This window comes from Elgaria multicarinata, chromosome 20, assembly GCF_023053635.1.
Source record: "Elgaria multicarinata webbii isolate HBS135686 ecotype San Diego chromosome 20, rElgMul1.1.pri, whole genome shotgun sequence".
In the NCBI taxonomy this organism is placed as follows: Eukaryota; Metazoa; Chordata; class Lepidosauria; order Squamata; family Anguidae; genus Elgaria; species Elgaria multicarinata.
Window position 1 is genome coordinate 17,463,691 of NC_086190.1, and position 27,563 is coordinate 17,491,253.

General features: G+C 47.3%; 1 protein-coding gene across 2 annotated transcripts; it reads right to left on the reverse strand.

Annotated features, from left to right (window-relative positions):
* Positions 1-20,457: 20,457 nt before the first annotated feature.
* On the reverse strand, positions 20,458-27,033 carry LOC134411311 (F-box only protein 2-like). 2 transcript variants are annotated; one of them, XM_063145026.1, is made up of 6 exons: positions 26,971-27,033; positions 24,916-25,169; positions 23,968-24,094; positions 22,973-23,068; positions 22,086-22,221; positions 20,458-20,692 (listed from the first exon to the last, which is right to left on the reverse strand). In XM_063145026.1, the coding sequence occupies exons 2-6, from the start codon at positions 25,166-25,168 to the stop codon at positions 20,558-20,560; spliced, it is 747 nt and encodes a 248-aa protein (XP_063001096.1). In that variant the 5' UTR covers position 25,169; positions 26,971-27,033; the 3' UTR covers positions 20,458-20,557. The 2 variants fall into 2 exon arrangements, with proteins under 2 accessions (XP_063001096.1, XP_063001095.1); XM_063145025.1 differs by lacking the exon at positions 26,971-27,033 and having other exon boundaries at positions 24,916-25,196.
* Between the last annotated feature and the right edge of the window lie 530 nt (positions 27,034-27,563).

Below are 27,563 nucleotides of genomic sequence, written 5' to 3' on the forward strand. Positions count from 1 at the left end.
TCATCAGCCCAGCAATTCATTCGTGCCCCTTTTTTTCATTGGGGCAATTAAGGAACAGCTTGTTAAATCCATCATTATGGAGCATTTTTCAAACTAAGACAATTTTTCTCTCCCTCTCTTCCTCCCCCAATCAAAGGGATGCATATTTATAAAGTGGGGAGGTTTTTTTTAAAAAAAATTAAAAAAACCTTTTACCCAGCAGAGTATAATGAATCCATCAATTGGTACATGTTTAGGTACAAGCAGCAAGTTCTTCAGCTTGTTAGAAGGAAGGCAAAGAGGGCGAGAGAGAAAAAGGTTAATAAAATTATAAACGTTGCAGTGGGGATTGCTAAGAGTTTTCTCTCCTCGCTTAGCGCTAGAATCTGGGGCTTCTGACAAAACTGATGTGGAGCAGGGATGGAGAAACCCTTTTCAGCCCATTTTGGGGACCACGTTGCCATGGTGGGTGGGGCCAAAGTCAAAAAAGGATGAGGCCAAAATACAAAAAAAAAAAATTTTTTTACCAGGTTACATATATATATAAAGCTAAGGCAATGTGTGGCAATGCATGGCACAAAGGTCCTGAGCTATGGCACACTGGAGGTTCCGAGCTATGAGAAGAACTTTGCACCCTGGAGGTTCTGAGCTATGAGAAGAACTTTGTGCCCTGGAGGTTCCGAGCTATGAGAAGAACTTTGTGCCCTGGAGGTTCCAAGCGATGAGAAGAACTTTGTGCCCTGGAGGTTCCGAGCAATGAGAAGAACTTTGTGCCCTGGAGGTTCCGAGCGATGAGAAGAACTTTGTGCCCTGGAGGTTCCAAGCTATGAGAAGAACTTTGTGCCCTGGAGGTTCCGAGCTATGAGAAGGACTTTGTGCCCTGGAGGTTCCGAGCTATGAGAAGGACTTTGTACCCTGGAGGTTCCAAGCTATGAGGGGGAAGCCCAGAGAGGAAGCCGGGTGGCTGACTGGCCTCAGGTAAGTCTCACGTCAGTGGGTAGGCAAGCAGGGAGGAGCAGCTGGGAAGGAGCAGGGGTGAGTGCCTGGGAGAGAGAAAAGTATGATACTGAGCAATCTAGTCCATGTGCCAGCTCCCACGGCAACATCCACCTGTGTTGTTCTGTTAGCACAAATGATATCGCACTAGTGGAAACCAGGTTCTGAACTACACACAAGAGAAGAAACCAGCTGAAGTTAGGTTTGCGCAATGCCTGAGAGAAGAGGACAGTTCTCAACTGGTGCCAAAAAGATAACAATGTTGGTACCCAGTGGGCTTCATCAGGGAGATCATTCCAGCATTGGGAAGGCCACCACTGAGAAAGCCCTGCCTCTTGTCGCCACCCTTTCCGTTCCCCACAGTGGCCAACCGCTTGCCCTGATGGGATACCTACGCACAGGGCCTGAGCTTAATGCCCTCAGCACCTTCCCCCACCTAACCCCCGGCAATTGCCATAGTGATTGATGCTGGATTTAATTCGTAGCCACCATGACTAGCAGCCATTGATAAAGAAGGCGGTCAACTGGTGTGAAGTCCCGTTTGGTGGAAGATCCGAGCTCTCTTACGCCAGGGGTGTTGAAACTCTTTCACCTCGAGGGCCAGATTAAATTTCGAAGCAGCTTTGGGAAGCCTTGTTCCAGGATCGGGCAGGGCTGAACGTCAAAAAGGCAGAGTCAAAACACTCCAAATACCTGCCTTTTTTTTTCTTTTTAGCTTAAAGCTCTTACTGGCATCCACTGAGACTTAGGAGGGGCGTTTCAGCATGAAGAAAGAGCCAAGGGCCTGCAAAAGCCTGGGGCTGGCACCGATAAAATGAGCGCACGTTTTGGGAGCAGGGATGCGAGCAAGAATGAGGCACTTGTAGGCATTATTAAAGAAGAACTCCATTCAACTTATCACTAGCTTTAATTACAACCTTTCTTCCCTTTGCTTCCTCCCAACATGAGCCGGCTTCCCGTCCTATAATTCAATTTGGTCTTTTCTTTTACATTAATGTAAACCGTGGTAGTTTACTATCTAATTACGGTGAACTTTAATAGAGTTAACGGAAGGGTGGGATTAGTTGCCCTGGGCCCTTCCTTTCTCTTCTCTAGATGCCTCGGCTAATTTTCTAATTATTTCCTTTTATCTCCTGACGTTACGGGTTTTAAGGGAATAAAATTAAAATCAGCCAAGGAGGTCAGGTGACTTTTGCCAACCCCAACCACAAACAAGGCAGGATGTTCAACTAAAACTCCCTTCTGCCTTTTAAAAAAATAGAGAGAGAGAGAGAGAGAGAGAGAGAGAGAGAGATTGTTTTCAGAGGGGGTTTAGCTTGGCTATGTCTGGAAGAAAAATACCGGTCTATCCATCTATCAGCACTCTCCGTTCATTCATCTATCTATCTATCTGAATTAATCTTTCTTTCTCTCTCTTTCTGTCACACACACACACACACACACACACACAAACACACACACAAAGAGCTTCATCACACTACCGTTATAGCCTGCTATCGTGGCACAATCCATGCAAAGGACTCCCATGACGTTCACGTTCTTGTCTTCTATCGCGGCAAAGGACTCAGATGACGTCGACTACGTCCTGCCCTGATTGCGGTTCTTCTTCCCCTCGTAGCGAAGTACTTTTGCCCTCATTAAGTGCGATTCTTCTTGAGCGGCAGAAGGATGACGAGGTGCAGACCCGGCCGGCCCCCTCGCCAGTCCCCAAACGAGCGCCGTGGAGCCCAGAGAAGGCCCAGCCCTCCTGGGGCGCGCACAGAGCAGCAAGACGAGGGGCAGGGCCACCTGACCCCCTCCCACACCAGCACCAAGTGAGCGCCGCAGGGCCTGGCCCAGACCTCCTGGGTGGGGCGCCGGAGCAGGGCGGAGGCACAGAGGCTCGTGTGATGGAGTTCGTTGACAACAACAAACAACCACTTTGCATGGATTGCGCCGTGATAGCAGGCTATAACGGTAGTGTGATGAAGCTGACAGAGAGAGGGCAGAAGGGCAGAGATAGACACACAGAGGCAGAGAGAGAAACACAGAAACAGACAGGGACAGAGTCAGACAGACAAAGACAGCGACACAGAGACGGACACACAGAGATGACAGAGGCACGCAAGTAGGCAAAGACACAGAGAGAGAGAGAGAGAGAACTTCACATGGATTAAAACAGGAGTGGGCCACCTGGTGCTCTCCAAGATGTTTTAGACAATAAATCCCATCATCCCCAGGCATGGTCATGCTGGAGGTCTCTACCCCCATTGAGCTTGCAGTCTAAAACAGACAGCGAGTAAAGCAAGAGAGAGTGGCAGACGGCAGTACTAGGAGCTTCATCCCCCAGCTGTTAGGCCCAGCAGCCATTCCAGTAGGCTGTGTGGAGGGAGCCGAAAAGGGGAAGCAGAGCCATTCCACCCGCCCTGCTGAAAGGGGTCCTTTTTTCCTCTGCCCTCCTCGTTTCTTTTTCCTTGTCTGTCGTGTCTTTTTCAGATCGTAAGCCTACGTTCAGAGACTATTTTTAATTGTTATTGATTATATGTAAGTCATTCCAGGAGCCTTTTTGGCTGAGGAATGGAATAAGAAAAATACTTTCAATAAATAAACAGCGAGGGATGAGCAACAGCAAATGCTGTTGTTATGCATAAAGCTTGGGAGAGGGATGGAGTCAGAACTTTTGGAAGGAAAAGGTGTTCTTCCAGGGAGGATCTGAGGAGGGGCATTGGGACATCATGGCGTCCAAATGCTGTCAGAAGCGACACCACGTCGCACGGCGAATCCACGCCAGAAAAGAAAAGACGCTTTGCCGATTTCAGCCAGGATTCTGGCAGCTAGAGAGCGGTCGGTGAGTTTTCACCTAATTGCGCCTAAGCTATGCAAATTGATGGGAATGTCAATAACACAGTTGCCTCTAATGAGCCAAGCGCTTTTTGTTTGAGATGACCTCCCCACAACGACGCCGATCTAATTAAGGTCTATTTCTCCTCACCCGGCCCTCCCTTTCTCTCTGCAGTTTCGGCTTAGCCGGCACGGACTCCTTTCCAGCCGGTCCAGGCTAGGCTTATTGGGGGAAATCCATTGAGGAGGGGAGGCATTTGATGCTCCAGCATTTTGTTCACACAGTGGCCAACCAGCTGCCCACGGAAAGCCCACAAGCAGGACACGGGTGCAACAGCACCCTCTCACCCATACTCCCCAGGATACTGCTTCTGAGGGTGGGATGTATGACCCCAACCAACAAATCATAGCATTATAGATTAGTAGAGTTGGAAGGGGCCTATAAGGCCATCAAGTCCAACCCCCTGCTCAGTGCAGGAATCCACCTTATAAAGCATCCTTGACAGAGGGCTATCCAGCTGCCTCTTGAAGGCCTCTAGGGTGGGAGACCCCACAACCTCCCTAGGTCACTGGTTCCATTGTCGTACTGCTCTAACAGTCAGGAAGTTTTTCCTGATCATAGAAACATAGAATAGTAGAGTTGGAAGGGTCCTCTAAGGCCGTCAAGTCCAACCCCCTGCTCAGTGCAGGAATCCACCTTAAAGCATCCCTGACAGATGATTGTCCAGCTGCCTCTTGAAGGCCTCTAGTGTGGGAGAGCCCACCACCTCCCTCGGTCATTGGTTCCATTGTCGTACCGCTCTAACAGTCAGGAAGTTTTTTCTGATGTCCATTCGGAATCTGGCTTCCTGTCACTTGAGCCCCCGATTCCGTGCCTTGCACTCACATCCGCATTCAATCCATTGCTCCGTCACTCCAACTGATCATGTCAAAGCAGAGACCACGGAACTTAACGTTAATGGGTGTGAGAACATCAGAACATCAGAAGAGCGCTGATGCTGGATCAGACCGAGGGTCCATCAGACCGAGTGGCCAACCAGCTGTCGAAAAGGGACCCACAAGCAGGACACGGGTGCAACAGCACCCTCCCACCCATGTTCCCCAGCAACTTACTGCCTCTGATTCTGGAGGTAGCACGGAGGCATCAGGCCCAGTAGCCTTTTCCTCTGCCATGAATTGTAGCTTCATCACACCAGGGTTATACTGCACAATCACTGTGAATTGCATGCAAAGTTTTCCAGTTTATTATCTGCTTTGACTGGGAAGCACTCCCATGCATCCTGCATTAATTGTGCTTCATATATAAAAGAACTAACCTGTTTAACTACCTCTTTAGGAGAGAATCTTTTGTTGTTCTCCGAGCTGCCACTGGGGGCGCAAGAGAAGGATTTGATATGTTTAAAGTACAAATTAAACACATGCTTACATCTGCATAAGTTTTAAAGATAAAGACATCCAAACTGGCACAGTAATAGATATTAAGGAGGGCTTTCAGCATACCAAATTTGAATCGGATTGGGCCATCCGTTGAATTTTAATGATTTTTTACATTTCTCCCCCTAAACCCTTTTCCTGGTATGCAAAGGATCTTAGGAGTGCTGCTGTGCGGGGTGTGATTTATTTATTTATTTATTTATTTATTTATTTATTTAATTTATATACTGCTCCCATAGCCAGGGCTCTCTGGGCAGTTTACAGAAATTCTAAAATTGAGATAAAAAACGAGTATACAAAATTTAAAATTCTAAAACACAGAACATACACGCATAAAGCATTAAAAACCGTTAAAAAACTAAACATCTGGGTAATTAGGATGTGCCGCCATATGCCTGGGCAAAGAGGAAAGTCTTAACCTGGCGCCGGAAAGATAGCAGCGTTGGCGCCAGGTGAGCCTCGTCAGGGAGATCGTTCCACAGTCTGGGGGCCACCACCGAAAAGGCCCTGTCCCTCGTTGCCACACTCCAAGCCTCTCTCGGAGTAGGCACCCGGAGGAGGACCTTAGATGTTGAACGTAGTGACCGGGTATATTCACATCGGGAGAGGCGTTCCGTCAGGTATTGTGGTCCCAAGATTTAGCTAACAACAACAACAGCTTTACACGATGGGGATAATTCTAGGGGAACTGGTTCGTGGGATGAAGCCCTCAGTCTGATTCCTTTTTAAAGCCACCCAAACCCTTTTAAAACGCGTATAAACGTGCACAAAAGCTGACAAACTTGTCTAAGACCACCAGAAGTTTCAGTCCACGTCTCGGTTCAACAACGCGACATTCAGTAAGTCTGCATTAAAAGGCGAACCCAACGGCTTTCCTCTTGCATCTCTAGTGGGAAGTGAAGGAAGCCACTTTGAGGTGTTCTTGAGTCCTTTTCCCATATGGAGATTTGGGGGGTTCCTCCAAAGCAGCACCTGACGGATGTGTGTTGCACACCTGCGAATTCATCTCCCATTTTTCAATATTGTTTTTTTTTGGGGGGGGGGGAGGTCTTCATTTTTTAAAAAAAACCTCTCCATTTAAAGACTGGAGCAGAACCGATAGCCTGAACCAAACCTGCCGGGAGAGCTTGTTTAATTGAAAATGCCATCTGTAATTTAAATGTCAGCACCGGGGATGGTTATTTAAAAAAAAAACCTTCTTGATTGCAGTTCTTCATTTCACAGTTTCAAAACAGACAAGGAAACGCCACAAATGGAGCATGTAACACAGTGAAGCCAAGCAATTAATTCTCGCTGCCTGCCTAAACCCCTCCCTGTCTCAATTTTCCCCTTTCTCTTTCTGGAGCCTTAGCTAAACCAGAAGGGTTTTTCACATTGCTGCTCTGTTTACGAACTCAAGGAGGACAAATAGGGGAGGAGAAATGAGTTTTCCTCGGAACACGAACAAGGTTGTAGATCGCAAGCTGAATATGAGCCAACAGTGCGATGTGGCTGCAAGAAAGGCCAAGGCTATTTTGGGCTGCATTATTTATTTATTTATTTATTTATTTATTACATTTCTATACCGCCTAATAGCCGGAGCTCTCTGGGCGGTTCACAAAAATTAAAACCATTCAAAGTATAAAACAACAGTATAAAACCATAATATAAAATACAATATAAAAGCTCAACCAGATAATAGAAGCATTAATAGAAGTATAGCTTCCAAATCGCGTAAAGTACTGGTTCCTCTCTATTTGGCCCTGGTTAGGCCTCATCTAGAGTATTGCATCCAGTTCTGGGCTCCACAATTCAAGGACACAGACAAGCTGGAGCGTGTTCAGAGGAGGGCAACCAGGATGATTAGGGGTCTAGAAACAAAGCCCTATGAAGAGAGACTGAAAGAACTGGGCATGTTTAGCCTAGAGAAGAAAAGATTGAGGGGAGACATGATAGCAGCCTTCAAATACTTAAAAGGTTGTCACACAGAGGAGGGTCAGGATCTCTTCTCAATCCTCCCAGAGTGCAGGACACAGAATAATGGGCTCAAGTTAAAGGAAGCCAGATTCCAGCTGGACATCAGGAAAAACTTCCTGACTGTTAGAGCAGTACGACAATGGAATCAGTTACCTAGGGAGGTGGTGGGCTCTCCCACACTAGAGGTCTTCAAGAGGCAGCTGGACAAGCATCTGTCAGGGATGCTTTAGGGTGGATTCCTGCATTGAGCAGGGGGTTGGACTCGATGGCCTTGTAGGCCCCTTCCAACTCTGCTATTCTATGATTCTAAGGAGGGCCAGAGAACCTCTTTCACGCTGGAGGCCGAAGTGTTTTTCAGTGAAGCTCTCGGGATCTGCATTCTAGTGGTGGGCAGGCCACAGGAAAAGGGGCATGGCCAAAATACTGACAATAAACAGCTGTCGTGTTTTAAAAACCAAGGACTTGGAAGGAAGCAATATTTAATCAGGGACACTCTGGCTATGCTCAGAGTGCATGCCCAGTTGTTTCAGTCTCTCTTCATAGGGCTTTGTTTCCAGACCCCTGATCATCCTGGTTGCCATATGTCAGGCAGACATGGGGGGCCATAGCAACCAACCAGTTTCGAGCCATTTTCCTCTTCACCCAGCTTTCATGTTGCTAATGGGTCTCAATTGTCAACTCAAGGCCAAGGGATTTGCATCGCAACAGGAAACAATAGAGTGTTGCTAAGGGAATCCATTTCCAGCCCAGCTCCCGGGAGCAGTGCAGCTCAGCTCAGAGGGAACAGGGAGGTCCCAGGGGGGTGGCCAATGAGGTCAGTGTCCCTGCTAATAAAACAGGGTCGGTACCATGCTCCTGGAAGTCCTGGCTCTACGACACCATGATCCAGAGGGCTGTTCTGTCTGCCCATACCCCACCTATCTGGGACGGTGAATACCTGCACAGCTGCGCAGCTGTTCCCCCAGGCTCAACCTCCGTACTTCCACACGCCACTGCGCATTTGCACCTGTGTCATTCTCCACCCTTTGTGCCCTCTGAAGAGCATTTTAGATTCACCACCATAAGACTCCTTCGTAACAAGGGCCGGACTCTGGATCAGTGAAGATGGAAAAGGGAAAAGGTTCTATTCACCTTTCCTTCCTCCAGAAACAGCTGTATTTGTGGTGGGGACCTCTGTAGAGTAGGAAATAGACATGGTGTCCATATTTATTTATTTATTTGATTATTGCATTTCTATACCGCCCCATAGCCGAAGCTCTCTGGGTGGTTCACAAAAATTAAGACCATTCGAAGTATAAAACAAACTGAAGTACTTTGGCCATATAATGAGAAGACAGGACTCCCTGGAGAAGAGGCTGATGCTAGGGAAAGTGGAAGGCAAAAGGAAGAGGGGCCGACCAAGGGCAAGAGGGATGGATGATATTCTGGAGGTGACAGGCTTGACCTTGGGGGAGCTAGGGGTGGCGACGGCCGACAGAAAGCTCTGGCGTGGGCTGGTCATTGAAGTCACGAAGAGTCAGAAGCAACTGAACGAATAAACAACAAAACATAAAACCATAATATAAAATACAATCAGCAGCGGTGCAGAAATACAAATTTAAAATACAAATTTAAACCAGCCAAGTTAAAATTAAGTTGATAGACTGTTAAAATACTGGGAGAATAAAAAGGTCTTCACCTGGCGTCTAAAAGAATATAGTGTAGGTGCCAGGCGGACCTCTCTGGGGAGCTCGTTCCACAGCCGGGGTGCCACAGCAGAGAAAGCCCTCCTCCTGGTAGCCACCTGCCTCACTTCCTTTGGCAGGGGCTCATGGAGAAGGGCCCCTGAGGACGACCTTAGGGTCCAGGCAGGTACATATGGGAGGAGGCGTTCCTTCAGAGAGCCTGGCCCCAAGCCGTTTAGGGCTTTAAATGTTAATGCCAGCATTTTGAATACCATTCACCTTTCTTTGCTCCAGAAACATCCCAGCACTCTGCAGAGAGAGGAGATGTTTAACCTGGCGGTACAGATCCCTCCTCGCTTTAATCTTTTCATCTAAACTTTAAATAGCTAACTCTAACTTTTAAGATAAACGTTTAAATTGAAACTTTTTAGTATCATTTTAGGCTAGCCGTTATAGCAAAGGTGGGGGGGATTTTGTGGGTTCAGGACCTCGGAGAGCTCTTTTTGAGTTCTGGCTGAAACCCAGAGCGGATTCACCACCCGCGGATTCACTAGCCCACACTGGATTTAGCGCCAGGCGCCTGTCTCGTATCATATACCGGGTGTTCGACACACACACACACACACACACACATCGCCCTCTCATTTTCATTTCCCCGCCAAGCAATTTGTTATTCAAAGCTACATTTGGTGGCCTGAGTAATCTTTAAAGCCCCAATCTCCATAATTAAACAGGTAGAACAGAATCAATTGCACTTGGCAGCATTAGAGAGGGACGCTTCTCCTCGTGCCCTTTTTCCCACCCGGATGGCATGCCACTCTCCCATAAGCCCAGACAGGAAAAGATGCTACAGTGGCGTTTCATCCATGTGCCGGGGAGGCGGGTGAAGAGGGAATTGATGTGGGCAGCAGAAAACAGGTGTTTCTGAAGGCGCTTCTGGCAAAACCCCAATCGTTCCGTGTTGTCTTTTCAGCCGTGCACGCCCATGTTTGCCTGTGAAAGCGAAGAGCGGGGGCAAAATTTAAGGGACAGGACTCTGAGGTCGGTGGGGCACTGAATTTCACTCAGAGCTTGAAAGGAGACATCTAAGCGACTGAATTCTAGCCCCCCCCCCAAATGGGCCAGTTTCGACTGGTTCTGAATGAAACCCAGAGTGGGTTCACAGCCCCAACGAGATCAGAGTCACCAGCGTCAACTGGTTGAGTGCGACTAGAATTAGCGATCGTGGGAGGAGGGAAATATGTTCGGTTTGCATTTTAGCGCAAATTTATGTAACGTTGTCATTTTGTCCGTTAAAAGGGTTAGACCAGGGGTTGGGAACTTTAGATCCAGAAGCCAAATCTGGCTTCACGGGGCTTCCCAGACAGCCCTACCTCTTGTCCCTGACCCCACCCCCTTTCAACCAGGAGAGGCTGGTGGCTCCGATTTTGGTGGGGCTGTGAATCCATTCTGGGTTTTAGTCAGAACCAGCATGAACTCTAAAGGAGTGGTTCACAGCACAGAACCAATTTGGGGAGGATAGGGGTGCTCCTTTTGCCTTCGGCCCACCTGCCACTGGAATGCAACACCCCCGCCCACCCGAGAGTTTTCTCCAGAATTAAAGTTTGCCCTGGGGCTGAAAGAGGTTCAAGACAGGCAGCAGAACATGGGTTGAACCTCAGCGGTCCTTTGTGGTTCACACGTGTCCAGATTTCACGGTGGAGTTCTCTGGTTGAAAAATGCCTGCAACAAATGTACCAAAATTGCTCAGAGCCAAATTTTCTTTGAGAACTATCACAGAGAGAGAGAGAGAGAGAGAGAGAGAGAGAGAGAGAGAGAGAGAGAGAGAGAGAGACTACTTGATCTGCCTGTTTGTAAAGAAACCAGTCTTCATGCATAAACCCAGAATCTGCCGCGCTTTCACCTCCAAAGCAAACTGACCTTGTTAAGATTGTGCTAAACTGCCCGCCATTGTGGGGCAGGGGAGCATGAAACAGGAACGGCCAGGGACCTACAACCTCCCATATTCTTGGCCTGGTTGTCATCAAATGCAAGCACCAGCTGCTCTTAGCCCCCGCGGGAAGGTCAGCTTGTAAATCTATTTTAAAAGCCCTACAGTTTGGCCTCTTAAAGAGAAAAGAAGGGGAAAAATCCCAGCAAATGGAATCGTGAGTCAGATGGGGCAGGTGTTTGAAGGAGGTGTGTTGGAGGCTGGGGGGGCGGCATTTGCTGGACACGAAGACGAGGGCTGCATTAATGCAGTGGCTGTTACACAAATGCGCAAAGGCACTAGCAGAGAAAGAGAGACAGAGAGAGAGGCACACAAACAGGTATGGAGAGATGTACACACAGAGACAGTGAGATGTACACACAGAGACAGTGAATCAGATTTGAAATCTGATTCAAATTTGGTATGCTGAAAGCCCTCCTTAATATCTATGACTGTGCCGATTTTGATGTCTTTATCTTTAAAACTTACCCAGGTTTACGCATGTGTTTAATTTGCAGTTTAAAAATATCAAATCCTCCTCCTGCGCCGGCCCCCAGTGGCCGCTCGGAGAACAACAAAAGATTCGCTCTTAAAGGGGTACAAATGCGACGCTTCTTTTGGCTAAGAAGCACAATTAAAGCAGCATGTATGGGGGTGCTTCACAATAAAAGCAAATTATAAGCTGGGAAACTTTGGAGCCCTTTGCACGCAATTCGCAGTGATTGCGCAGTATAACGCTGGTGTGGTGAAGCTCATACTCAGAGAGAAAGACATACAGAAAAGAGACAGAGAGAGAGAGAGATACAGAGAGAGACATACAGAAAAGAGAAACATACACACAGCGAGAGATAAAGAACGACACACACAAACACAGACACGTACAGAGCTTTAAACTAAAATAGGCTGGGATTTGGGGGGCCGCCCCTTTTGCTTCTGGCCCCGCCCCTTTTCGCTTTCAGTTCCGCCCACCCCTGGAATGCCGTCCTTGAGAGTTTCTCCACAATGGCGCTAAAAGCAGTTCAACAGAGGGATTTCTGGGTAGTAGGGGGGGAAATATCCACTGTCAATAAAAGCACCCTGTTGGAGAGGGACCGTACATTTTGCCCCATGCCGAATTTCCGCCCCTCCGCTCAAAACCCCCAAACGAGCCGTCCATTTCACAGGCCTGAAATGGAGAGGCCTTTTGGGGACGTGTCTTGTTCAATTTGCTGCTCCCCCCCCCCCGTGGCCCACAAGAAACCGTCTAGCGACGCACGACTAAACTCCGGCCTGCCGTTGGGGAATGACTGACACACGGCAAGTCTGTCGCATGCGAAAATCTTGCACGGAGCACAAACTCCTTTCTACCTGTTCAGTCAAATCTGCAGTGCAGAAGTCAGAGAGAACCAGAGCTGGAGGAAGAGGGGGGTGACATGGAAGTGTGTGATTCCCCCCCCCTCTTTTCACGTTCCCCCCCCAATCTTATTTTCTACATATCTTTGCCTTGTACCAGGAATAATTCATTTTTCTCGTGCTGGAAAGGGTCGTAATTGATTGCAGAGTTTGCAGCTTCTCCCTTCCGGAATGGTTTCATTCGGAATGTAGGAATAAAACTCTGTTAGGTCAACCGCACGGCAATAAATACCAGATGCGCATTAGCTGTAATATATTAGATTATTCCACTCGCTGGTGTCGGAAAAAACAAGATTTAATTCCCCCAGCCATGCAGGCAAAGAAAATCACTTTTCGTTGGCTGGTATTTTTCTTTTGTTCTCGTCTTTCTCTCCTTTTAAGTCATTTTCGTCTGTCATGGAAATGCACAGAAGAGATCGTGGGGTGTATATAAATATATAATATATTCTAAATGTTCCACCAATGAGAAAAGGCCAAAGCACAGGTTCCAGGCTAAATTGTCCTCAGATTCCAAAAAACATCACCTATTTCTCAGGGTTATGGATTTCTGCTCCTGCAGGATGGCAGTTTCTTTCCATTTTTTAAACTTATAAAGAGCCGGTAGGAGCACAGAAGGACATCCAACGCTTTGGATAGAGCACAATTCGCTGTACTGGAGGCGGAATAAAACTTTGCAGGAGACAGCGTGCTGCAGTAGTTAGAGCCTTCAGGGAAACGAGTGTTTTGCGACCGGCCAGACCAACCACGGCAGCCATTTTGGGAGAGTGCCCATGACACTCCCTCAAACATTCCAACTGCGGCCACTGACCCTGAAAAGTTTGGGCACCCTTGAGGTTTAGAGTGTCAGATTGGGAAGACCTGGGTTCAAGTCTGCAGGAAAACCAGAGGGCGCTTGAGTTGGCTCATACTACAAGAACAATAAATAAATCCAAAATCCGCACCAACCAGTTTGGGCGTTCTTTTTAAAGCTCCGCTCTTTTCCTGGCTTGCATCACATCAGCGCCAATCCTCCCAGGTTACCCCACACTGCCACGCAGGATCTGCCACCGCTGAGGTCCATATCTGATCGCGTCCGCCGAAGGTGAGACGCGGCGTTAATCCCCCTCCCTCAAGGCAATTAATTGGCTTTTTGTTCGGCAAGAGCGAACACCATCTCATCTTAATCTTCATTATTTCTTCTTGTAGAGCAGAGTCAACACAAGATTAGGCTTAATTTACAAAAGGGGAAGAAACTGCCTAGTCCCTTGCCTTTCTCCGTAATCAGGTCTTTTCACTTTTTCTTTTTCTTTTTTAAAATTCGCGTTGCGATGCTCGCTTTCCCCGCATTCGAGAACAGCCTCTTCATCCAGCAAGGGAGAGCTGAGATGCAAAACGTTTCTGGGGAGACGCCGCGTCTGGCAACGGTGCTCTAAAGTCTGCAAATCTTGCGTGTGGATCCAGACCGACGACCATTCTAGCGGTTTTCGTCTCTTCCAGGAGTAGGTGTTTGGAGAACCACATGGCCTTAACGCCCAGGGCCAGACCAAAGCCACCGAAAAGGACTTTGCATTACCAGAAGGAAAGTTCACGGCAATGTATTGTTACTGGGAACATCTGTTTCTCCTCCAGCTGCTGCAAAGGTTGCAGCTAAGCTCAAAGGGAAGAGAGAAATCCGAGAGAGGTGGCAGATAACGTCATTGTGCCTGCTCATTAAAACCTCCTGCTACGCCCACCCTGTAAGCCCTGTACCACTACACCACTCTCAATCGTCATTATCCTCAGCTACCAGGTTAGAGAAGCCTTGTCCATTGCTGATGCCTCCTGAAGAGCTGCAGATCAACATGTTGGACTTTATTTGGGGATAGGCTTCAGCACCTTGAAATACTACTACTACTACTACTACTACTAATAATAATAATAATAATAATAATAATAATAATAATAATAATGGCGAGGGCCTTTTCAGTGCTGGCCCCTCAATCTCCCCGACGAGGCTCGCCTGGCACCAACATTGTTATCTTTTCGGTGCCAGGTCAAGACCTTTTTCTTCTCCCAGGCATTTAACAGCCTCTAACAACATACGCTGAGTTTGTTTGTTTTTAACGGACCCCAGAATAGCTGTTTTTATAAGAATACTGTGTATTTATGCTCTTTATGTTTTTAAATTTTGTCTGTTTGTTTTAATGTTTGCTGTTTTTAACTTTTGTAAACTGCCCAGAGAGCTTTGGCTGTGGGGCGGTATATAAATGCAATAAATAAAATAATAATAATAACATAGCCAAAGGTCTCTAGGCAGTTGACAAAAGATTAAAACATTAAAAACTACATACAAAATTTTAAACTTAGGGTGACCATATGACCAGATTTGCCCGGATTTGCCTGGGTTTTTAATGACAAATCCGGGAGGGGGAGGGGAAATCCAGATTTTTTTTCCAGAGAGCAGCTCTAATGGGAATTAACAAAAATGCTTATAACTCCATCATTTTTTAAGATAAAGACATGAAACTTGGCACAATGGTAGGTCTTAGGAAGGGCTTTAGTCATACCAAATTTGAAACAGATCCGTTCATCCATTGATTTTTTAGGAATTTTTTAAAAATTGAGGTTTTAAAATTATTATTTTTAAAATCGTCATTTTAAAATATAAAGAGATGAAACGTCTTAAATGTGTGTTGTAAAATCAGGCATGTGACCAAGGTTATGTTCGGGTGGGCATGCCCCCTTGGTGCTGGACACGCCCCCTTGGGGGGGGCGACCATGTTGTCCTCCTTTTTGGTTTCCAAAATATGGTCACCCTACTATAAACATACAACAGAGGGTATATGCCGCATACATCTAAAGACAACTTTTAGCCAAGCCTAAAAGCAAACCTGGGATCCATTAAAACTCATGCCATGTTGCTAAATGCCTGGGGAAAGAGAAAAGTCTTGACCTGTGGCCGAAAAGACAGCAACGTTGCTGCCAGCCTTGGATAGCTCTTTTAGAGTTTAGCTGGCTCTGAATGACACCTGGGATGGAATCCTGGACCCACTGAAATTGGAGCTGCCAGCATCTGAGTAGGTTTGATTACGACACACATACAGCAGCATCGCAGATGGGTCTATTTGACTGTAATCATTCCAGGTCTGTACCAAGGCGCCTAGAAAGAGCGGAGGCTTTCAGGTGGGCATGGCAATCTTGGGGCCTTGTTTCAGACATTAAGAAATTGGGCTTAGGGACATCAGAAGCTGCTGTGAATGATTCAGGAAAGGGGAAAGGAGATCTAGATTAGAGGAGTCGAGAATTTTGCCAGATTCTTCCAGCGGTACTACAGCGCCACCCACTGGCCACATGGAGAAGAGCTCAATTTAGCAAGGTTTCGTTGCACATCCCAGATTTTGGTAACTTCAGATATAAAGGCTGCCAATGTTTTCTTAACTGTGCAAGAGTTATGCAAGAGTATCTCCCCCTCCCATCCAGAAAGCAGATGTGGATACGTTTCCCCCCCCCAACTTGGTACCCTTCTGAGGTTTTGGACTACAAACCCCAGCTGCCCTGGCCAATCCTCATGAATCATGGGAGTTGTAGTCCGAAGCATCCTAGTACCAGGTTGGGGGAAATTAGCCCTAAGAGACGTGCTCCTGTTCAGGACTCCAGACAGCCTGAGTGCGAGGGACAAAGTAGTGATCTCCAGGATTGGAGGAGAGGAATTCAGGAAGAGGAAGAAGGCATAACTTTTATTTCTCAACAGTTCCTCCCCCTGCTGTGTCCCTGCCAGCCTGAACTTGAGCTGTATTTGTGGTGTGGAGCTCTGTAGAGTGGGAAAGCAGTGGAGCAAAGGTGCCCATTCAGCATTCCTTCCTCCAGAAGCATCCTCAGGGGTCCTTCTCCGCGAGCCCCTGCCAAAGGAAGTGAGGCAGGTGGCTACCAGGAGCAGGGCCTTCTCTGCGGTGGCACCCCGGCTGTGGAATGAGCTCCCTAAGGAGGTTCACCTGGCACCTACACTATACTCTTTCAGATGCCAGCAAATTCTCTCAGCATTTTAACAGTCAATCAATTCAATTTTAACTGTCCCTTTTAAATTTGTATTTTAAATTTGCATTTCTGCACTGCTGCTGATTTTATCCTGGTTGTGCTTTTATATTGTATTATATATCACGTTTTTATACTGCTTTGTTTTATACTTAGAACGGTTTTGATTTTTGTGAACCGCCCAGAGAGCTTCGGCTATTGGGCGGTATAAAAATACAATAAATAAATCCTAATATAGTGCAGGGGATGGGAAGGTGTTTAACACATTGTTAACACATTTTAAAACAGCACATTGTGTAGAGAGAAGTGTTTCCTTTTATCGGAACAAAAAATAACTGTATGTTTAAAAACTTCAGCAGGGTTATTTCCGCCGGTATTTTTGTCTCGTTTTTCAACTCCAGTTGGGTAGATGGTGGCACCTGGTGGTTGGTTCTGGAAATAGCAGCCTGAGCTATTTACTACTCAAGACTTAAATCCTATTGTTTTCATAGAATCATAGAATCATAGAATAGCAGAGTTGGAAGGGGCCTACAAGGCCATCGAGCCCAACCCCCTGCTCAATGCAGGAATCCACCCTAAAGCATCCCTGACAGATGGTTGTCCGGCTGCCTCTTGAAGGCCTCTAGGATGGGAGAGCTTCCTCCCAGGTAACTGTGGTTATGCTAGTAACCTGCCCTCTTTACCCTTTTAGCTTGTTTAGTTTATGGCTGTGGTAGACGTACAAATTGTCTTTTTAATCAATCTAGAATTTTTGAGTGTCGTGGGCGCTCTCACAAAATGGCTGCCACTGGGGCCTTTTACCCCGGGGATAAAATGGTTGCTGCAGTGGGCGTGGTCGGTCACAGGACATTCATTTCCCAGAAGCCAAACTGGTAACGAATCAATGGCTGTCCCTATTTTATTTTAAAGTACAAAGTGTTCGTCATTACCTTTAAAGCCCTAAATGGTTTGGGTCCAGGCTACCTGCAGGATCGCCTTCTCCCGTACAATCCACCACACACACGCAGGTCCTCTGGGAAGAATCTACTTCAGTCAACCAAGACTAGGCTGACATCGGTTTCCCAGAGGACCTTTTCTTCTGTCACCCCCGGATTGTGGAACGGCCTGCCGAAGGAAATTCGTGAAATTAACTCTGTCTGTGATTTTAAGGCAGCTTTGAAGACGAGCCTTTTCCGGCAGGCCTACCCAGATTAGTGTACAATCAAGAATTTTTAAAATGTGTTGATTCCTGTACTAATGTTGTTCCCCGCCTCGATCCAAAGGGAGAGGCGGGTAAGAAATTATATTATTATTATTATTATTATTATTATTATTATTATTATTATTATTATTATACAAGTCGGTCCTGCAACAAAACGTTGCACTCCATTCTCACCTCCTAACAAAAGAATTTCTTTGGCTACTGGAGACACTCCATCATCATTGGGTGCTTGTCAGTTGTAGGGAGTGTCAGGGCCGGCTCTGAAGCAGTTGTGTCAGGCGGCAGGTGCTGGGAGGTGGCACCATAAGAACAAAAGAAGAGCCCTGATGCTGGATCAGACCGAAGGTCCATCTAGTCCAGCACTCTGTTCACACAGTGGTCCACCAGCTGTTGGCAAGGGATCAACAAAGCAGGATAAGGTGCAACAGCACCCTCCCTGGCCACTGGTGCACACATACTTACTACCTCGGATACTGGAGGTAGCACATAGCCATCAGGGCTAGTAGCCATTGATAGCCTTCTCCTCCTCCAGGAATTGATCCAACCCCCCTTTTAAAGCCATCCAAATTGGTGGCCATCACTACATCTTATGGTAGCGAGTTCCACAGTTTAACTATGTGCTGCATAGTTTAATGATGTGCTGATTCTCCCACCCATCAGCTTCATGGGATGGCCCCGTTGGGTTCTAGTGTTTTGAGAGAGGGAGAAAAATGCCTCCCTACCCAGCAAGGTGGAAGAGAAATCCGTGTAACGCAGCGTGCTCCACGTCTCCGAAATCATCCGGCTTCCTTCAGGTGCAGCGAAGGACACTGCCCCATCACCAGCGCTGAAGAAGAGATTCATCTTCCAGTCAAATTGACTTTTCTACGTGGAATGGGAGGAGGCACCATGTAGGAGCAAAATGTCTTAGGCCGGCCGGGGGGGGGGAGGAGGAGCATTGCCCTTTATTTATTACCTTCCAATTTCTCTTATTTCTACCCCACCTTTTCACCAAAACTAAAAAAAAAATGACACTCAAGATGGCTAACAGTAATCAAAACCAAGAGGAAAATAAACTTTTTTAAAACAATCATAAAAAGATTTTTTTTAAAAAAAACCACTGAAAAAGGCACATGCAAAAATCAAACAAACAACCTCATGGTTCCCTACACCTCAAGCGTTTCTTCGCGGCTGCTATTCCATCAGCACTGGCCACCCAAGTTTGCTATTAGCGAGAGGGATGTATAAATAAGTTCTCCTTAGGAACACAGACACATGGGTTCGCTATTGCAGCAAGTCAACTTTTATTTACATACCTACATGTGTGTTGGGGGGAGGGCGGTTGTGAACCATCCCCAGGAGCCTGATTGTAAGGCAGGAAAGAACCGTCTATGGCTATTTATTTCGTGCCCTGCGACAGGTCCGGCACAGTACGGGGGCAGTGCATAGAAGCGCACATGCTTCCAGGTGAGGTGTTGATAGGGTGACCATATGACTGGATTTGCCCGGATTTGCCCGGGTTTTTTTAATGACAAATCCGGGAGGGGGAGGGGAAATTTTAAAATATTTTTTTTAAAATAATTTTAACATGGCGACCATGTTGTCCTCCTTTTTGGTTTCCAAAATATGGTCACCCTAGTATTGGAAGCAGATTCAAGGCGGTCGATAACCGGTGGAGAAGGCAGCGTCTGGCTGTGACTGCAGGCTAAAACTCCGCTCTGATTTTAAATTCAAGGGTTTCAGCCCATTGCAACTGGACAATCATTTTTGCAGAGCCTTGTCCTTTTGCTTGTGGGGATTTCCTTGAGTTTTGAGCACCAAATCTGAGCTCAAGGGCAAAATGTCGTGGTTTTGTATGTGTGTGGCTTTTTCAAACGGAGCGGCGTTCAAAATCTGTTCCCAGGCTCTATTGACCATCCTTCATTCCCTTTTATCCAGCCTCTCACTAAGAGGCTGGATAAAAGGCAGCAGCTAGAACATTTAAAAATTGAGAAGGTGGACCAGTCCTCATCCCACGACCAATTCTGAGTTCAGAGTAAAGAAAAATTAGTTCCTCTCCCATCATCCCGCCAAAAAGATATATTTTCAGCGTTGTGTTCTCTGGGTACAAGTGTAATTTCTCTTCTAAGGCTGATGTTGCTGTATAGGACCAATGGTTGGCATAATTCAGCATCCTATTAGCCCAGTATCCTGTTTCCAAGAGGGGACAGCCGGTTGCCACAGGACAAGAGGACAACATCCCTCTCCATAGCAACTGGAAAATACACCAGTTGCTGGGGAACATGGGCAGGAGGGTGCTGCTTGGCCGCTGTGTGAACAGAATGCTGGAGTAGACGGATCCTTTGCCTGACCCAGCAGGACTCTTCTTGTGTTCTTATGAGATTTAAGTTAGATCCGGCAGTGGTCTTCCGACATCTATGAAAGGCTGCCGTGCAGAAGATGAAACGGTGTGGCTTTCGGCCGCCCCGCAGCGCAGGACTCAAAATAACGGGTCAAAAGGGCCAGGGATGCAGATTTCAGCTAAACGCCAGGAGGACTGTCGTAACGGCCAGAGCTGTCAGAAGAGAAAACCATGGGAGGCGGTGGACTCTCTTTCGCTGGAGGTAGTCCCAGCGGGGCGGCAAACAGTCAGGGACGTTGCAGTTGTATCCTCCAAATTCTAGGACCTCATCCTCTTCTCAACCCTTCAACTCTTAAGCCGCACAGAGACAGCTGGACAGCCCTCTGTCAGGGATGCTTTAAGGTGGATTCTTGCCTTGAGCAGGGGGTTGGACTTGATGGCCTTAGAGGCCCCTTCCAACTCTCCGATTCTACGATTCTACGATTCATTCAAGATGTCCACCTCCTCCCAATCGGAATCCTTTTTTAATCGTTTCATGTGCTTGGGAAAACACTGTTGTCATACCTTTTTATGAGCGCCATCCTAGGATTTGACATTGCTGGGACTTCCAAGACTTTAAGGAAAACTTCTTCTTTTTTAACATAAGGGGAAAAAATGCGTGGGGAAATTCCGGAGAATTATTTCACAAGCAGCAGCTCTGCATTCAGCGTATCCTTTAGAGTCGTGAGCGTCGTGTTTCGTCCGGCCTTGAGCCACGCAACCATGCAAAGGTTCCTTCTGGCCTCCGTGACGGTGAGGTTATGATGCGTAGGCCGGACGCGGCTTCAAGGCCGCCGTTACGGTTCCACGGTCACGCTGCTGTGCGTCACGCGGGCTCCGTACCAGCCTTTCCAAAAGACGGTGTCCTGACCGCCGTGCTCGAAACGGACGAAGCGGACTCCGGAGCCGTAGTCGGCGAAGGTGTGAGTGATCTAAGATGAGGGCGGAAAAAAGTGAGAGGGGACGTGAATGGGAAAAGTCACTGCGGAAATTCGCCTCCATCCCCAATCCATTTGCGTCTGCCGTGGTTACCAAAAGGAGACACCATTTTGATTTTCCCCAGAGTGCCCCAAAGGTAGCATCAATCCAGGGCATTCTGGGGAGGCAAGAGAAATGGCGGTCGCCCATGGGGGCCACAGTTGTTTTCAGGCGGAGGCCATTTTTTTTACCCAGAATGCCCCAGAACAAAGACACAACTGGAAGATTCTGGGGCTGCGGGAAGAAAATGGCACTCACTATTCTACGATTTGTGGGTATAGGCTATGAAAAGGAGGACCAGGTTTCTGTATCCTTAACAGCTGCATTGAAAAGGGAATTTCAGCAGGTGTCATTTGTATGCATGCAGCACCTGGTGAAATTCCCTCTTCATCCCAACAGTTAAAGCTGCAGGAGCTATACTAGAGTGACCAGATTTAAAAGAGGGCAGCTTTAACTGTTGTGATGAAGAGGGAATTTCACCAGGTTCCCCATATCTACAAATGACACCTGCTGAAATTCCCTTTTCAATACAACTGTTAAAGATACGGGAGCCCTGTCCTCCTTTTCATAGGGTCACCCTAGTATAGACTTATTCCAAGACCTTTTCAGATTGGGACCCCCACAGACTGGGAGGGGAGGGTTAAACCTCCCCCACGACTACCGCATTCTATTTTCCCCAAAATTAAAAAAGATGAAAAAGCCTCCATGGATGCAAATGGAGGCTTTTTTTAAAAAAAAAACACCTCCCCCTCCACGCAGGGAAATTTTAAGAAAAAAGAGAGCAAGGTAGGAGAGATGTAATCCTTCCCTCCCGATGCACTTACACTAGAGTAAATACAAGGCGAACCTTCAGCTGCCCATGACATCTCTTTCATCCCAGCAGCCAAATTCAATTTCAGAGAAACTCTTGGGAGGGAAGGCTGTCTTCATTCCAGTGGTGGGCGGGGCAAAGGCAAAAAGGGGCAGGGCCAAAATAGCAGCATATTTTAGCTCCAAGCTCTTACCGCCATTGCAGTAGCAGTCCAAACTTTTAATGTAGGGGGGAAAGAGCATGAAATCTAGTAAAACTACAAACAATTGGAGGGAAGGGGCGGGGCCAGGGGAAGAGGGGCGGGGCCAGGGGAAGAGGGGCGGGGCTAAAGGAAGGGCCTTCTGAGGAACCCCAGACTGAGACCCCAGGAGGGTTAGATTTGGCTCACAGGCCTGAATTTCCCCCAACCTGGCATAACACATCATTTGGCTCACATCCGTGTAACCAGGAGACGCTGCCCTTTCTAGCCGCGGCGAACTGACGCCATCCTGTCCTCTCTTCCCTTTTTGCCCCCCCCCTCCGCCCTCCGCACCCACCTCGAACCATTCGCCTTCGTTGTCTTGCGGGACGGCAACGGTGTCGCTGGCAAACTCGGCCACCACCTCCTCGCTCTCCGAGAGAAGGCTCACTTTGAGGTTGTAGAGGCAGCCGGCGTCGCAGCGGGCCGCGTACCTGCGGGAGGAGAACCAGCGCAGCAGCGCGCCCGGGTTAACGCAGGGACGGCCGAACCGCATCGGCTGAGGCCTACTTTTTGGAAGGGTGCAATAGCTAGAACCGCTCATCATGCATACAGTGCAGGGTTAAACTGTGGAACTCACTACCACAAGATGGAGTGACAGCCACCAATCTGGATGGCTTTAAAAGGGGGTTGGATAAATTCCTGGAGGAGGAGGCTATCCATGGTTACTAGTCCTGATGGTTGTGTGCTGCCTCCAGTATCAGAGGCAGTAAGCCTAAACACACGAGATGCTGGGGAACATGGGTGGGAGGGTGCTGTCCTGCTTGTTGATCCCTGGCTTATAGCTGGTTGGCCACTGTGTGAACAGAGTACTGGACTAGACGGACCCTTGGTCTAATCCAGCATCAGGGCTCCTCTGATGTCCTTCTGTAAAAGCAATGCTTTCGTAGCTGTCATAGTGCTTAAACTGGATATAACAAAGTGTACGTTCAGGGATAAGGACCCTAAAATATGTACAGAACCTGCGATGAATCATGTAAAACAGGCTGTACGTGTTGATATTGTTGTTTTGGGATCACGGTTACATTGTATTTTCTAAAATAAAATACTTAAAAAAAAAATAAACATAACATTTGTGTTTGAGCACAACTTTTCGCAAAGACCAAAACAACGAAAAAGAATGAGCCCAGCGTGAATGTGACGGGAATCGCAGCAGGTTGGCAAGGTTTCTGCCTCTCCACTTACCAGTCTTTGACCACAATTTTGGGCTGGACGGTGTCCATCAGCTCTTCCCAGTACCCCTCAGCCCTGAGATCGACCACTTGAGACTTGTTGCACCAGCTGGGATGCACAAAAAAATTAAAATGTGGCCGTGAGCGTCCATCTGTAATAACAGAAGAGGTGGTGCGTCTGTCTGTCCGTGCCATCATGTCAAGACCATGAAACCTAGATGCCTGAAACTTGACATGCGTACTAAGGTGACCCTAGGGGCGTACACCTTGGGAGGGGTTATTTGGTTTTAAAGAGGCATTTGTTAATTTTAATTGATTTTAATGTGCCTCTGTGTTTGAAGCCTGCAGTACCATTATCAGCCATTAGGTGGCAGCCATTAGGTGGCAAGCCCACCCCCAGGAAGAATGTAGTGGACAGACCCCTCCCTTAGGGGGTTATAGGGTTACACCGTTGCAGGGGTCATGAGTAGGGGTACCAGTGGACATAGGTTCACTCAGATGGGGGCAGGCACAATGTGTCCAACTCATGTGAAGCTGGGTACATTCACTAATGTATTAATAAAACTGTCTCAAATTTTCTGCTATAGGAAGGAAGAAGGAAGGAAGGAAGGAAGGAAGGAAGGAAGAAAGAAGATAAGTCACCTGGAACTGTTTGCAAACTGGAAGGATTTGTCATACTGCTTGCTATGTTGCTAGTACCACTTGTATTAATTGTTGCTGCTGCTGTTTCAGGCTGTTGATGTGTAACATACGTCTTAGATTATCATTCCAGCAGGCACGCCAGTAACTTTTGCATACCTTTGTGACCATATGGACTAGCAACTTGGTGTGTGTGTGTGTGTGTGTGTGTGTGTGTGTGTGTGTGTATATGAAAAGTGTGCTCTTCAGGAACCCAAATTAGACACTCGCTACCATGTTCTACAGGTTTCCGGCACTCTTGCAAAATGGTGGCACGCATCTGCCCCTGTCCACAGCCTCCCTGCTGAACGCGAGAGAAATCTGACTTACTCAAAAGACGAGACAAAGTACTTGTGGACCTCGTCGCTGGGGAATTCTTTCCCGAAATCTCCAGGCAGGTCTTCAATTTTCCAACCGTCGCCCCCATGCTCCACATCCACCCAGTGTTCAAGGCCCTCTGTAAGATGGCAGAATGATGATAATAATAGTAGTAGTAGTAATAGTAGTAGTAGTAATTTAAAAGCCTTTGAATTGTGCACGGAATGGAGGGCAGCTCTGCTTTACTTATAAAGTATTAGCAAACCTTGAAAAAGGGCACTCCACCCAGTCCAATTTGGGATTACCTTTGCTCACCTTCACACTACGGAGTTAAAACCGGTTTCAGTTTCACAGCAAAGGAAGTGCCGTTTTAGGACAGCTTTTAGAATGGAGAATGTAATCTTGATCTACCTTGCAAAGTTGTTTTTGTAAGGTTTGCTGAAATCATGCAGAGCAGGGCTCCCCCAATTTTTCCAGTCAGTGGGCGCATTTATCGTTTTGAGAGTGTTGTGGGTGCTCTCACAAAATGGCTGCCACACTGAAGACACCCCTCCCCTCCTGCAATGTATAAACAGCTTGAAACGTTATGTATACCAGGGATGGACATCCTTGTGAGACTCGAGATGTTTTGACCTACAATTCCCATCAGTCCTATCCAGCATGATGATGGGAGTTGTAGGCAAAACATCTGGAGAGCCAGATGTCCTGATGCACGTGGTAAGTATTTTTATTTTGGCCCACTAATTGGCCGCCATTTCTCTGGGCACACCTTTGACAGGTCAGTCAGAAATTCAGCAGGAGCAACACGAAAGCACAGTGATGGGGGGAGACTTCCCCTGTTGGATTTCTGCCTGTGACACAACTGCTAAACACACAAGAGGCCCCTGCTTGGGAAAACAAGATGGCCACCCTACCGCCAAGGTCGTCTCCACCAACCCGGAACATTCTCCGGCCACTTGCCTTCGCCGCTGGGATTCTTGATCAAGTTCCGCTTCCTCTTATTCAGGAAGTAAAGCGTTTGCCAGCTCTCTGCCCCTTCCTCTTCCGCGTCTTCCCCGGCGAATCCATCCTGCTGGCATTTGAGCAGCCAGAGGGCTGCTCCATCGATTAGGTTCTTCCACTGGGAGCAAACCAGCCGACATACCAACACCAGCTCTACTGCAGGGAGGGAGGCCAGGATCTGTACAAGTAGCGGCTCAGGAAGGGTCTCCATCCTTAGACCCAGCAAGAGGGGCGAGCTGGCTGAAATAGAATAAATGCCTCTAAAAGAAGAAGGAAAGGGATTTGCACACTGTTAAAAAAAGCTACTAGGGACCAATCTCTGACAGAGAGATAGGGAAAAATTCCTTCTTAACCACTTTTGGAAGTAGAGGTCGGCCGCTGGAATATCCTGGGCCCTGGAGGACTGTCGTTCGCTATAATAATAATAATAATAATAATAATAATAATAATAATAATAAATGTATTTCTTCTCCTTTTAGATCGAGGCGGGGAACAACATTAGAACAGGAATCAATACATCTTAAAAATTCATGATTTAACATTGATCTGGATAGGCCTGCCGGAAAAGGCTAGTCTTTAAAGCTGCCTTAAAATCACACATAGAGTTAATTTTACGAACCTCCTCCGGAAAGGCCGTTCCACAATCTGGGGGCGACAGAAGAAAAGGTCCTCTGGGAAACTGATGTCAGCCTAGTTTTAGCTGACTGAAGTAAGTTCACCCCAGAGGACCTGAGTGTGCGGGGCAAAAGAGATCAGCGGAGAACCAGAGGAAACTGTGCTAGCAGGATACACCCGATCCGAAGTGTGTTCTGATGACGCTTCGCTTAAAAGCTTCTTCTCAAAGCGTCGCTCCGGCCCGACTGGTTGCGGACCAGTGCTTTATACCCCAAAGCCATAATTATGGGAGAATGTGGGGATGATGGTTGTGAACTGCCCAGAGGACTGTACAGAACTGTAATTCACTCACTCACTCACTCACTCACTCACCGGCAGCCACTTCGAACGCAGCTCCAAAATTTGGATCTGGAAGATTCACACTGGCTTCTACCGAAGACACAAAAAAAGGGCCAGATATGCAAAGTTTATCCAGCCAGCCTCCTGTGCCACCAAATCAATACAATGGCTGATATGTCCTGGAGACGTTGTGCTGCTGTAAACGTGTTTACCCCAGAGTAAGCTCTCTTTGGCCTCAGGGAGACTTACTTCTGAGTCAACACGCTGAGGATCGCATCATTCAGCTGTTGTAGAATTCTCTGCAGTATCAGACCACGCACTTCTGAGACCCTATACCTATTTACTCAGGAGTGAACATCATTGTAATCAATGGGCTTACTTCTGAGACGGCATGCATAAGAGTGCACTATCTATTTACATATGATCTGTTGTCTGAGCAAGAAATCCTATCTAAGGCATTCTGCCTTGCATCTGCTGCACATAAAGTTAATTTTTTTGCATCCCCAGTTAAAAAAAGGGGGTGTGGTGTGGCGTTGCGGGGGTGGGGAACAGCTAAGAAATCCCACCGTAGGAGACTTTGGGGGAAATTTCTTCCTCTTTTATTAGGTAATCCTGGAGACATGCTATCAGCCCATATAAGTCAATAGCATATGTCAATATCTTTGCACATAACCACTCCAGTATTATCTCTGGTGGTGCCAGAAGGGTGGGACGTCAGAGGCCCAGTTAGCAGAATGGGCAGGGCGCCCCCTCCCCAAACGCAGCAGGGTCGGCTTTCCACATTTGGATGTGAGCAACGTTACCCTCCAAAGACTGGTGCCATAAGACCTTAGAGTCTAAAAATCCTCTATATGTACCCTTGATTGTCTCATCTGTGTGCAGCTGCTGCAAATCATCAATCGGTGATTTATCCAAATGCATTCACATGTATTTCTTTTTTTAAAGAAAGAAAAATGGATTTAAAAGCGGTAGCAAGGAAGAGGGTGGAATAATAATAATAATAATAATAATAAGAAGAAGAAGAAGAAGAAGAAGAAGAAGAAGAAGTATTTCACCGACCTTAAAGATGTCCCAGCGTCTTGCTACGAAGTCAGCAGCAAAGGTGGAGTTTTGCTCCAGGAAGATGAGATGGTGCCTTTATCACTGCCTCCGTGGCTGCAACAGTGACACAGCAACCTCAGAGTGATGCGGAGTCCAGCACCATCAGCATCTATGCGCAGAAAGGGAAGCCAAGGGCTTCCTGCGATGGCCAGACCCCGCCTTTGTAACTGGACCGGTCTCTCCTTGTCTGTCGCAGGCAAGTAACTTTAAAACATTTGGGGCTCGTTTTCTGGCAGGGAAAGAGACAGAGAAGTGAGCAGCAAGGCAAAACAGCAAGCAAATCCTGTGATGCTCTGTCCTCAGGAGTCTGTGCATTCAGGAAGAGAAAAATGCATGAGAAAATAATCATAATGTGCGTGTCCTTCAAGGCCTTGTGTGCATATATAGATTGTTTGAAGTCACGCCTGGATTTATGTAAGATATCAGTTTACCGTCTTTCCTGTTGAGACTTGTGGTTCTTGCTGCAGAATCATGTCTTCATTCATTAGTTACATTTATACAGAGGGTTCGCCCGGCACCCACCCACGTTACACTCTTTTCCACGACCTTTT

Excerpts from the sequence above, each read along its gene's own strand:
- LOC134411311 (XM_063145026.1), bottom strand. The coding sequence starts at position 25,168 with ATGGAGACCCTTCCTGAGCCGCTACTTGTACAGATCCTGGCCTCCCTC. Across the intron at positions 24,095-24,915 it reads CAAGAATCCCAGCGGCGAAG|AGGGCCTTGAACACTGGGTG; the intron begins GCAAGTGGCCGG and ends GCCATCTTACAG. Across the intron at positions 23,069-23,967 it reads TACTTTGTCTCGTCTTTTGA|CTGGTGCAACAAGTCTCAAG; the intron begins GTAAGTCAGATT and ends TGTGCATCCCAG.